We start from the raw sequence: 13142 nt of genomic DNA, 5'->3' as shown, positions 1-13142 counted from the left end.
GCGGAGAAGCATATACCAAAAGAAAGAACAAAGCTGACTAGATTGTGCTATTTATAAGAAAATACTGATCATCTGGGGCTTGTCTGACTGGTAGAGCAACAGTAGGCAGAGGAAGTGATTCATTTTATGGGCAGTGTGATCAAAATCCCTGTGAAGGCTATAACACAGAGAGCAGCAATTGAATTGATGACCAGTGAGGCATATGGTATCTAAATTAACAGCATAGGATCTCCCAGGAGGAGGAGGTCACCAGGGTATCAGAAGGCTCAAGCAGAAAGTTCATTTTGTCTCTTCCCATATTAAATTCCTGAGATACAGGAATGCGATACTAATTTGGAAGACTAGATAAAACTGGAGATGTAACACTTTCTCTTGAGTCTTTGCAGTAGAGTTTAATGAATAAAGCTATGCACATTGATAGAACTACCTCTAGCTTCACTGTGTACATTTGTAAAACTTGATTTAGAGGGATTTTGATTACTATGTTCTCTTGTAAACAGTCTTACTTCTAGAATGCAAATTACCTTACCCTCAATAAGAACAGGCAGCAAAAATTCATAATTCAGCTGATAACTGTATCTCATTAAAGAGAATCACTGGCATTATAGAGCAGCTTCTTTCTGAATCACTCCATGTGCCAAGTACACTTAGCATGTGTAGCAATGGAAGTAGAAAAAAGTAGTAAATCATGAGCCCAGTTTAGTTTTTCTGGGCATCTATTCCACTGCCTTCTGTAAGAATCTTGATAGAATATTATTTTTCAGCCCCATACTCTTGTGCATTGATAAGAATGACAGCATTTTATAACATTAGTCTGATGACACCGACGAAAATTGCATGACTTGGCATTTGGATTTTTCTCCAAGCTTTCTTTTTTAAGACAAAACATTCGGAAAATAGTTCTTTGTGCTTTAGTGTGACCTCCTAAGAAGCACTCAGTTTTTAGTCACAGATTTCTATATCATTTGGGCATTGGAGTGCCAGCACTCCAATGCCATCATAGTCTTGTTCTTATTTCCAAGCATAAGAATTAGGTAATTTAGACTAATACATTTCAACTTGGTTGCAGTATCTGTCCTTTGCCATGGACTCTTCTCTCTTTCATATGTAATATTTGATTCTCTCAGCTCAGTGCTAGTAGAATATGCAAGCTTTCTTCATGTATAGGAAATAGGAATGTGAGATTTACTAAGGGAGAGAAGCCAAAAAACTTAACCATTTGAAGATCTTCTCTTTTTCTCCCTCTGTCTCAGAGGTTCCAGAAAAACTATACTGTTCATTAGACTGGTTCACTAGTCATGGCCATGCTGACACCCTCGTCTTTGAGGAGAATATCCTTTCTCCTCTTCTCATCCTGGGTTCTCAAACAGCTGGTCAAGTTGTTTGTCCCTGAGCAATAGGGGCTGATTGAAGAGTGAAGTGAAATGTGATTTATTCCCAGATTAGGGTTGTTTGCTTTGATTTGGCATGGCCAGCTGGCCAGCAGGAGGTACATACCTCAACCAGTACTCCTGAAGTTTCAGCTGAGCTAGGGTAAGTTGTTTAAGTGTTTGGTGAGGAGCAGCCTGGTAATCTATGTGCAGAACTGAGGCAAGGAGCTCCTCTTTTCAAGCCTGGAGCAGTTGTGTGTATGGCAAGGGTTATTCCCCTTGTAAAGAAGGGGAAGGAAGCTGACTCTAGTGTGTAAAGATATGCTGAGAATGACTTCACCTTTTTATAGTTCTGTGAGGATGGAAAGCATAATACAAATATTGTGTATTTAAAATACATTTGAAATAATTTTATTGATGGTGGTTTTATTTTCAGAATTTGAGGGAGGCAAATTTATATTTGGGTAGTTAATGTAATTTATGCATTTGACTATTTATGTATTATTCTGCACCACTTAAGGCATCAATTTATGAAATGACACTGAAACATACTGTACACTGCTTTCTTGAAAAGACTTTTCTGCCCATCTATGAGAGCAGTGTTCAGCTAGGGAGAAATAAGTCATTTCAGAATTGCAATTGAAGTTTTCCCCAATCTTTCATGGGATACTGAGCCTCTGGTGGCAGTTAAGAAGAGTGGCATTTAAAAAACACCTCTCAACTTAGAAATTTAGTTTTTCTAGGTCCCTTTCAAAAATTCTCCCCCTGTTGAGGACACTCACCTATGTCATAGTTTATAGGCTGCCTTTCAGTAATATGTGTGTATTACTGGAAAAACCTACCTTAAAAGCTTTATACAGAGAGGGTCTTCAGATTTTCTCCCACAGTGTGAAGACAGTATCTCTTACCTGAGACACCTCCAATGCCAGTCATGTACCATATCTGTGTCCCTGTTTTGACCCTCACAATCCAATTATTGGGCTTTTTCTTCATATCTCTGTTTTTATCCCCAACTAAAGGGGAGTTGCTGAAGAGTTTGTATAGAGCTCTTGCTTTTATAATTAAGATTATGCACATTATTGTACATTCTTGTTCAGTAGTCCTTGAAGAATGGGTTATTTCAAAAGTGATTCTTGAAATATTGAAAAATACTGCCATTGGAAAATACTTAATATTTTCTGTACCAAAATGTTCTAGAATTACAGCATGAGTTCATTAAGTAACAGGTGTATTTTTACACTGTTGTATTAATACATTCTGCCAAATGAATAGCAATGTGGCAGGCATATGATCATCCAATATTTATGTGTAGATTAAACAATGATCTTTCTGGATAAACTTTGCACTGTTTCCAGTTCTAACACAGTATAAACACAGCTGTTTAATTTGTCAATAAATACACTAAGTAACTAAAATTAATTATCATGAGACCCAATTTTTAGATAATATGCTCTCTGTAGTTAAGAGGAAGCAAATAATTTAATTACCTTTTCATTCTATGCTGAATAATTGCAATGCAAAAAAAAAATGAATAGCTATATGTATCTGTGGTCATAAAATTAAAAGTTCCCATCCTGTCTTCCCCAAACAAATGCATTCCATCAAAAATCATCAAAAATACAGAGGCTTTTTTTACCTAATGTTTCCCCAAATGAGAGGACAAGCAGGCTGCAGATGCTTTTCAGCTGCTCACCCGAGTCTTGGCTTGCTTTCCGTTTTGTAGAAGTCCATTTCTAGCTATTAGAGTTGTGACGAAAATGCAGCCATGTGTGCCTGAGACAGAAAGGCATTCCCAGAGAATTTGAAATTATCATTTTGAACTAAAAAGTGTCCCAGGCATTCCAAGTAGAGCCAAGAATAACACTTTCAGTATTGTTATGATTAAGAGTCTGATTCTTTTTTAAAGGATGGAAGCAAGGGAAGGAAGTATATCCAAACATGTTCACCAATGTTCCCCAAGACAGGAGGAAGAGTCACAAAGGGCCAGCCAAGAACAGAGCAGAAGATGAATACATTAAGATATTTAAACCTTTGAAAACAGGTAGTAAAACTCTGTGAGGCATAAAACTTGTTCTACTTTTCATAAAGGGCGGCTCAGCTTTCAGAAATCCTCTATCAATCTTTGTCAAATCCACACCTAGACTGGGAAATGTTGAGACAAGACTTTAAATCCTAAATATGCCTTTACATGTGCTGATCTTGTCTAGGATTTTGTGTTTTTCCCTTATGCACAGAAAAAAGCAGGAGATATCATAGCAGTTTTTAATGTTTCTTTTTATTTTCATCTACTGATGTTCAAATTATGCTGTGTGAACTGGTGATTGCTCTTCTTATGCCAGTCATGTTGCCTACTGTAAAAATGTGAATATGCTGAAGTAAATAAAAATGGTATTAATGGGATATAACTCAGAACTGTTGGTAGTGTATCCACACATGCTTGAAGCTGTATACCTAGGGTAATTTACCTTCTGGTGTAACTTCTTGCTGTTGTGAATGGGTGGTTTCTGTTAGTACATCTTTAAACCAGACAGAATGATGGATGGTGTGAAGACACTGCCTTCTGGAGCAAGTTTATTAAGTCCTTTTCAGGTTTAAATTTTGTCACCTTTCATGGGCAACTTGACTAGGTGGCTTGGCTGAATGCATTAATTGCTTAATGCAGCTGTTCACTTAAAAATTATTCTATTTCTGATTCTTTGTCACAATTGCTAAAGAACAGTATTTCATTGAAAGCAACCCAAGAATCCCAAGTTATGGACAGGCAGGTGGCCAGAGCCCATCCAGGCTTTCAGGGTTGTTCATGGCTACACTGGAAGAGCTGAGGAACTGGGGTCATCACAAGAAGGCCTTGGGAGGGGTCATGGCAGGTGACTGCAAATGTCTTTGGTGGGACTGTGAATGTCATGAGAGGACCTGGCTGTGGCAGTGTGAGCCGTCACTGGGACAGGTTTTGAAGTGGGCTCCAGGATGAGGTACTTGGGGCCCAGAAGTCAGAGGCACAGCAGAAACCATGGAGGATGCCACTGGTATGCAAGCAGCTGCTATTCCCAAGTATTTTTTTCTCTGCTACCTGCATTCAAACCAAGGTCCGCAGAGCCCTACAAGGTGGCACAGCCACTCTGTGATACCTGAATTTGAAAAATCCTGAATTTTAAAACACCTATCTCGGAAATGGTGATTGTTATTTACATTCACTGTGTTTAAATGGACAGTAGCCATCCAGCCCAGCGCAGGCTGAGCCCCTCTGACCCCGGGGGTGGTAGGAGTCTCGCCGCCCGCCGTAGCAGGCAGGGTCCCATGGAGACAGCGGGGCTGTGAGAGCCGTGCCCCTTGCTCCTCAGCCCTGTGGCTGCAGCAATTCAGGCTCCGGCTCTTTGTATCCCGGCCGCCGTGCTGCCCCCGGCGCTGATGGCGCTGCCGCTGCCTCCTCGGTACGCCCAAGTGCCTCTCCGGCCCCTATAGCCCCGCCGGTCGGGACCGGCCCCTTGGTCTGCGGGCCAAAGCTCTCCGCAGGGCTGTGCTCTGCAGCGCTGCTCTCCGAGCGGCCCCTGGCCCGGCTGCGCCGCCGGGAGCACTCCGCGCCCCCCCGCCGGCGCCGCGCCGCCTCCCGCGCTGCGGCGCATCTCTGGTGTCCCTTTGCTTTACACGGGGATGTAGCGGCAGCCCATTTCTCATGGAAATAGTGCTTTGTGTAACTGAATTGACACTTGGCCTTGATACCTGTATCTCCTGATAACTGAAACAAATTTCTAAAATAAATATTGTACTTTGATCTTCCAGCCCTGCATTTTTAATGATAGCTCTGAACATCACTTCATTAAGAATACATTTCAGGAGACTCAAGTGCTCTGAGTTTGAACACTAATTATTTGTACAGAAAATTATGACTGCAACGTTTCATTTTTCAGCCCATTGGTTTCTTCCAGAAATGAGCATTTATTCTCGATTTTTAAGTAATGTGGTTTCTTGGATGCAGATTTATAGCATTTGTAGTGTGGCAGCTGTATAGAAACTTATCCAGCTTTCCCCTAACTCTTTTGTAACTTGTCAAATCGTTTTGGTTCGTCGAGATATCTGGGAAAATACCGTACTTTAGAGAATGGAGGGAACCTCGGTGTGTTCAGTGTCTCCTGAGCTACCTATCCGCTCTCATTTCGTTTAGAAACATTGTTCTGAATAGTCTTCTGGCAGTTAGTAGGTTAAGCGAATTAACAAAAATCGAGGTAGGCTTTAAATCGGGCATCTCGCTGGTGTCTAGGTTTGACATAAGTTTGGGGATACAGAGGTTTAGGGACAACGCAAGTGCGAGCGCCGCCGTTTCGCTTGGTTGGCTGGTTATTGCTCCTCCAGGGAGCAGAGGTGCGGGTCGGGCTCCCCACGTCGGGGTTCCCCCTCGGCTCCTGCTGCCCTGGCTACAGCTTAGACTCGAGGGGACAACAAGTGCGCTCCTGTCCCGATGCGGCTCTAGTGGCGCGGCTGGAGCTTGGCAGTGAGCGGGGGGCACCCGACGGCTGCGGGCGGGGTGTGCGGGGCTATGCCTGTGTGCGCGCCCTCCCGGCCGCGCTGTCGGCCGGGGCTCGCTGTGGTTCCCTGTTTGCCGCCATGTCCCGTGTGGACGCGGCGCGGCCCCCGGCGGATCGCGCATCGGCGGTACTGGGAGGTGTTCGTGTGTGGTGGATGGAGGTGCCGGAACCCGTGAGCCTTGCACCCTTGCAGGCGGATGGGGAATCCTATCGCCCACAACCTCACGCCCTGGCGGGGGCTGCCGCCGGGCCGCGGAGTCCTGCAGCAGCGGCGAGCCTTGCCTCGATGCATCAGGGCATGGTAAAAGCGCTGGATGGGAGACCCTTGTCTCCCTGTTGCCGACCTGGTGAAACGGTTACCTGGCACATGGGAAGAGCTTGATATGGCTGCTGCGTAGTGTTACACGGGGTCGAGCTTTTATTTCTCCCCAGGATTCAATATGGAGCCGTGGGAGAGGACTTGGCACTTTAATCCCTTCAAAGAAACCGATCTAATTCAAGCCCTACAACTCTTGAAAGTCTTTGAGCGGACAGTGATTGTTTCCACAGGAAAGGCAGATAAAGATCTCTGTGTGCTGGCGTTTAAAGAGACTTCAGTGGCGGTGCGAATACAATTGAAGCCAGCGACTGCGGAGAGGATCGAGTTACCTGTGCAAACAGCTCCGGAGGACCAGAGCCAGCCAGCATCTGCCCGAAAGAGCACCCCCACCTCCTCAAGACGGAGATGAACGTCCTGGTTTGGTACCTGGCCAAACAGGCCGGCGTTTGCGATGGCCTCGAAGCAGATGGGGAAGCGGGGAGGAGAGGAGAGCGTTTCCAGGGCCCCCGGCGGAGCGCGGAGCTGAGCGGGCCCACGGAGAAGCGCGGGGCCCCGCCTGCCCCTCGCTGGGCGGCACATGCGAGGGGTCCCGCCAGCTCTGCAGCCCACTGAGCTCAGCAGCCGGCGATGGCGGCAAGCTGTGACCCAGATGTGCCTGGTGCTGGTTGGAGGGTCAATAGCCACACATGGTCGAACGCAAAGCAGGTTAGATCCTTCATACACTCACGGGTATAGACATGTATAGACAGAGGCCGAAAGGTGCGGGGTGAGGTAACAAAGCGCTCGGGGCCGACCTTGGCTTTGGGCAGGAGGTGAGTGAACGGGTGAGGCAGAGACCCAGTAGCAGCGTTCGTGCTCCCGAGGAGCCGCCCAGACCTGCACTCCCTCCTGCGCAAGACAGGCCGGCTCGGCAGGCCCGCCAAGAGAGACTCCGGTCTTCATTTAAAGAAATTATGTCTTTTACACCCGGCTCCCTCTAGGGAAGAGGAAACTTTTCCCTTCTGCTTCCCGGCTACCCGGTTTCTCGGTGTGTCTGTCTGAGAGAGCGCTTGCTGCCGGTGGCAGCCCGCCACTCCTCCCCGGCCCCGGCTGGGCGCCTGGCCTGGCCCCGCGCCAGGCGGGGGCTCCCGGTAACAAGGGGGCAATGCCGGCTGAGCGATGTGAAACTCCAACTACCAGAAGAGAAAATGCACGGTTATTTGCGGAGTCATATCGAGGGCATACCCCTCAGCCTCGGGGGAAGGGCGGGCGGAGGGAGGGAGCGGGGAGGAACCACCGACAATTACTCCAGGGAAGTTTTACGGCTGGGATCGACCAGCCCCGATCAGGTGAACTCGCTGTGCTCTGTTACTTTGAGTCATTAAACACTATCAGAGGAATCCGGAGGCAGATTTCTCGAGCGATAACAAAGACGCGTTGTCACTTTAGGACTCTGCCACAAATTTAATTGCAAAAAAAAAAAAAAAAAAAGGAGGGGGGATCCAGTGTCTTGCGCATCCAACGCGAGGGTCTCTAGGCGGTAAGGGGTCCTTTGATCAAGAAAATCCAATTATTTGTGTATATACATTTCCCACATAGTGATTACTTCATTAATTGTCCCGCCTTTATCTCCTCCCTTCCCATCCCCCCTAATAATCAGTTCTTTTATCCAGACCAACAAACACACCATAGGAGCTTTGTGGATTCAAAGGATTTGCTTTCGCTTCTGAAAGAGCCGCTATTCTTTGATGATTGGGTAGCGGCAAACTTCAAAGCCATAAATCTTCCCTCTGACTGGTTGGCGGCCCAGCAAAGTCCTTATCAAATTCTTGGAGGTGATCCTGGCGCAGTCAGACAGTCCGCGGAGATCGCGCAGCGCGAGGGGGGTGGGACGCGCACGGAGGCGAAAAGATCAGAAGGAAAGGGAGAGAGAGGGGGAGAGAGAAGGAAACTGGGCAGCTTCTCGTCTTCCCCTCGGCGTCCTCATGCCTCGGCAGTGCCCCGGCGCCTTCCCTTCGCCCTGGGCGCAGTAGTCATGGCCGCGGTGGCTGTCCTCCGGAACGACTCCCTCCAGGCTTTCCTCCAGGTCAGTACCCCCGCCCGGTGTAGGTCGGGATGCGCCGAGTCCTGCGGCTGTGAGCCGCATTGCGCGGGGGCAGCTGGTGTCAGCCGCCTCCCTCCCGGGGCTTTACCCGGCGGGCAGCCCGGAGAGGTAGGTGGGGACCCCCGCGGTGGTAGGAGGCCGGGCTCGGGCTTCTCGGGCCGGTAACTTCCTTCCCCCGCCAGCAGCCCATCACTAACTCCAGGCAGTGCTCCGTGGCAAGGGGTGTGGGGGGCGCTGGGGCTGCCCTCCTGCCCACAGCGGCTGCTTCCCTGACCCAGGAGCGGCGGCGGGGCCGGCGGTGCTGGCCGCAGGCGGGACCTGTCTCTGGGCGGGGCGGGGGGGGCCGCGTCCGTCCTGCCCCCTGGGTGCGCATTGTTTTCGGAAAGTTTACCGGCCGTGCGGGGAGCGGCGGGGCGGCCCTGGCCGCGCACGGGCAGCGGCGCGGGAAGTTTCTCGCGGGCCGGTGTCGGCGAGCGGCGAGTAACGCGCTTTCTTCCCTCCTTCCATTCTCCCCTCCCTCCCGTTTCTGCGCAGGACCGCACCCCCAGCGCCTCCCCAGACTTGGCCAAACACTCGCCCCTGGCTCTTCTGGCCGCTACTTGTAGCCGGATCGGGCAGCCGGGCGCAGCGCCCTCGGATTTCCTGCCGGTCTCCTACGACCCGACGCTGGGATCCCCCTCCAGGATCTTCCACCCGTGGAGCGGCGAGATGCCAGCGCACTCCCCGGGAGGGCTGCCGCCGCCGCATCCCAGCTTGGGGCTGACCCCTCAGAAGAACCACCTGCAGCCCTCCTTCGGGGGTTCGCACGAACTGCCCCTCACCCCACCAGCGGACCCCTCCTATCCCTACGAGTTCTCCCCCGTCAAGATGCTGCCCTCCTCCATGGCCGCCCTGCCGTCCAGCTGCCCGCCCGCCTACGTCCCCTATGCCGCCCAGGCCGCCCTGCCGCCCGGCTACTCCAACCTGCTTCCGCCCGCCCAGCCCTGCCGGCAGCTGTCGCCCAACCCGCCGCCCGAGGACATCCCCTGGTGGAGCATCCAGCAGGCTAGCGCTCCGGGAGGCTGCGGCCACCGCTTCCCCGCGGCGGCGGCGCTGCCGCGGAGCTTGGTGCTGGGGCACTCGGACTTCGCTCAGTACCAGACACAGATCGCCGCCCTGCTGCAGACCAAGTCTCCCCTGGCGGCCACGGCCAGGAGGTGCCGCCGCTGCCGCTGCCCCAACTGCCAGTCGGCCGCGGGCAGCGCCCCTGAGGCGGAGCCGGGCAAGAAGAAGCAGCACATCTGCCACATCCCCGGCTGCGGCAAGGTGTACGGCAAGACCTCGCACCTGAAGGCGCACCTGCGCTGGCACACGGGCGAGCGGCCCTTCGTCTGCAACTGGCTCTTCTGCGGAAAGAGCTTCACCCGCTCCGACGAGCTGCAGCGGCACCTGCGGACTCACACGGGCGAGAAGCGCTTCGTCTGCCCTGAGTGCGGGAAGCGCTTCATGCGCAGCGACCACCTGGCCAAGCACGTCAAGACCCACCAGAACAAGAAGCTGAAGGCGGCGGCGGACGGCGTCAAGCGGGAGGACAGCCGCGACCTGTGACCGCCGGGACCGCCGGCGGCTGCTGCCTCTGCGGGCCGAGCCGAGCCGCGCCGCGCCGCGGCGGGACCCGGGCTGGGGGCGTTTCGCCGCCGGGGGCAGGGCGGCGGCGGCGGCGGCGGCGGCGGGGAGAGGGCGGCCAGCTCTCGGACACTCGCCGGGCACGGCGAGCAGATGCCGGCTGGGGGCGGCCTCCGCGGATCCCCAGGCCCGGGACTGGACGCTCATAGGGCTCCGGGGCCGTCCGGGGGCAGGCGCCCGGCCTGGAGCGTGGCTGAGGGGAGGCCCCGGGCGGTGGGGCAAGAGCGGGGCCGGACCGGTCCGGCCGCGGGGGTCGAGGCTTACAGACACCCGGGGGTGAGGTGGCAGCGTCGGTGTGGCCGTGCTGGGGCTCGGCCCTCGGTGCTTTCAGGGTAACAGACTGAAGTTTTGTGTACAGGTTATTTAATAGGTACGTTTGAATACACGTGTTTCCCTCCGTCTTCGACCCCGCGCGGGGTCCAGCATGAGATGTTTCTGTAAAGCGACCCGCGACCGCAGCGTGAAATAAACACGTTCACAAAGGGGTCAGCAGGGACGGTCCCGCCGCGTCGGTCTCATTTGATCCTTCTCCGGGTGCCCCGCGCGCGGCCGCCGCCTTCCCGCCATTTCCCGCTGAGGCGGCGGGCCGGGTCCGGCTCCATCGCGGCGGCCGAGCGGAGCTCAGCGCACGGTGACCTGAGAGCTGCTCATGGTAAACACCTTTAAAATCCCGGGAGCTGCTGCAGACGGGTGTGCCTGTTGGCTTTGGTTGGTGGGTTGGCCTTGGGTTTGGGTTGTTGGGTTTTTAAAATTATTTTCAATATTTTGTTTCCTACACATTAAGCTGAGAGAAAAAAGATAAATGCAGGGTGCCAATACTGGGAATGAACATACAGGTCAAGTTCTACAGACTGGGATATGTATTTGTGCAGAAGTGGGCAGCAGTCAGTGTTAGTGATGCCCCTGCTCAGAGAGGTCCAGGCCACAGGGCCAGCCACAAACAGCCGTTCCCAGCTTAAGTTGTCTCTGGCACAGCAGAGCCCAAACGTGCTTCCTGTATGTTAACCTTCTGTAAAACTGCAGACTTTAGGGGCTGAGATACTTGTTACCCTGCCAGTACAACAAAGTGGCAGTCACTGTCCTGCAGAGGGGAAGATACTTGGCACAAAACTGTGTTTAAAAGTACCTGGTAGATGGTGACAGCCTGTAGGATTCCTTATCTCTCACTGGGCACCATGTAAGTATGAGTTTAGGCATTTTTCTTTTAAAATAATAACCTTTGTTACTGCAGCAAGTTCTCTTTTATTAAAATTGAAATCTATGTAGCCAAACAAACTGAGCAACCTGATCAATAATTTGCTGAATTTTGCATTCTAACACTGAGAATATGTTATTTGCTCCTTATATTTTTATGACATCAGCTTTATTTTCTGATTACCTAATGACGAGACAGTGAAATAAAAAGTGCCTTCAAAACTTCAGCAGGGATTAATCTGGAGCTGTTCAGCTTCAGGTGAGATCCTGTGGTGGCAGTTGTCAAGCAAGCTTTGGCACAACCATGTTGATAGAGATACACTTTGTCATGGACTTCTGAATCAACAAAAAACACAGCTCGATAAATGTTTGTAGTGACAGGACATGTAAAACTAATGTATTTGTATGTATGTCAAATACTGCCAAGAATCTATCCTCTCAGGGAATAATGAGATGAGACAATACCATGAGAACCCTCATATCTGAAATAATGAGAAGTTAATGGACAGTTACCATGGTACAGCTCCTTAACAATATTTTAGTATTTATTATTCTGAATTAATTTCCCACACCACATTCTTAGGGTCAAGTTACTAAATTAATAACCAAGCAGTTGTCTTCTACTGAAGAATTTTCTATAAACTGCCCTGTTATAGAAAACCTTGAGAGGAATATGTTTAGCTTCATTAGTTAGCATTCCTTTGCCAAAGATATAGACATCAGAAGTGTGTGTTTGAATGATACTAAGTAGAAGGCATCTTTAGTGTTCCAGATTGAGTGACAGCAAGGCAGGAAATAACTGGTGGACCTGATACAGAAGTCCTTAAGTCTCAAAAAAGTCTTTGAGACAAAAGTGCATCCCATTTACTACTGATGTAGGATTTAAATATTTCATCAGGAATAACAAGGTTTCTGCTTTTTAAAATGTTTCATGGCACACAGTGTCAATCTGCTTCCTTTCTTTGATACTAAATTATGTTAAGAATGTAGAGTTAGAGGATTTCAGATTGCTTTAAAAGAGAGTTTGTTTCACTACATAGTCTTTCAGTTCTGTGTATGGATCAAAACTACTTAAAATGGAGAGCCGTGGGAAGTGCTTTTGTTGGTAGCAGTACAGGAGAAACAACAGTATCCCAGAGTACGAAAGGTCTCTTACAGGATAGAATAATTCCCACATGGCCAAGGCCTTTCACTGAGTAAGTGCCAAGATGAAGTATTAGAGTGAGCTGAAGCAATGTCTTAGGTGGTTTCTGGTGCAAGTTTAGCCTGACTAAGAACTAGAGACCCGCTCCTCTTAGAGCAGATGTAACTAGCAGAAATTAGCCCGATAATGGTAGATGTGGTGATTTCTAAGCTGGACCATTACAGAAAGATTTTTCTCCAGTTTGAAGACATGCTGAATTTGCCAAGCATCTATGTTGTCTCGTCTAGCAGACTATTTTGGGTTCTTATTCATTGCACAAGACACAGCTTGTACTGAAATACAGAAAGTTTTACCACTCACTTAAGTATGAGCCTGCAAGTAATTCAGGTTTTAAGCGAAAGACCATCACCCCAGGCAGTGTCAGCACCATGTCAAGGAGGTGGTGGTATCTGATTAAAAAAAAAAGTGTCATGTTGTAGCCTGTGCACCTTGTATATATGTGTAATGTCTGCATTAAAGGTTGAAAGTGCATGGGTTAAAATACACAAAGTCAAAATTAGTTAAAAGCCTGTCATGAGAGAGAGACGTATTTAAGTGAAAACCCATAATATCAAATGCCAATGAAAATATTAATCTGTAAGAACAGCACATACACACACACAAAAAAAAAAAGGCAGAAAAATAGGGACTTAGGACACTTACTTAGGTAAGTGAAACTAACAGTTTATAATATTAGAAAGTACCTAATAAAACTATTTCTCTGTAAAGCTTTTAAGTAGTTCATAGGGAAAAGGAGGTGTATATGCATCATAGCTGTTTCATACTCATCTGTAAATTGCTAAAT

The 13142-nt window shown here is 49.6% G+C and overlaps 1 protein-coding gene across 1 annotated transcript; it reads left to right on the top strand.

Moving 5' to 3' along the window:
• Window positions 1-8226: 8226 nt before the first annotated feature.
• SP5 (Sp5 transcription factor) lies at window positions 8227-9882 on the top strand (the record flags this gene model as incomplete). The annotated part of the gene is made up of 2 exons (XM_082284823.1): window positions 8227-8277; window positions 8830-9882. The coding sequence occupies 2 exons, from the start codon at window positions 8227-8229 to the stop codon at window positions 9880-9882; spliced, it is 1104 nt and encodes a 367-aa protein (XP_082140949.1).
• Window positions 9883-13142: the final 3260 nt, after the last annotated feature.

This window comes from Coloeus monedula, assembly GCF_965178545.1.
Source record: "Coloeus monedula genome assembly, chromosome: 7".
In the NCBI taxonomy this organism is placed as follows: domain Eukaryota; kingdom Metazoa; phylum Chordata; class Aves; order Passeriformes; family Corvidae; genus Coloeus; species Coloeus monedula.
Note: the sequence above shows the minus strand (reverse complement) of the source record. Positions and strands in the feature narration are given on the sequence as shown.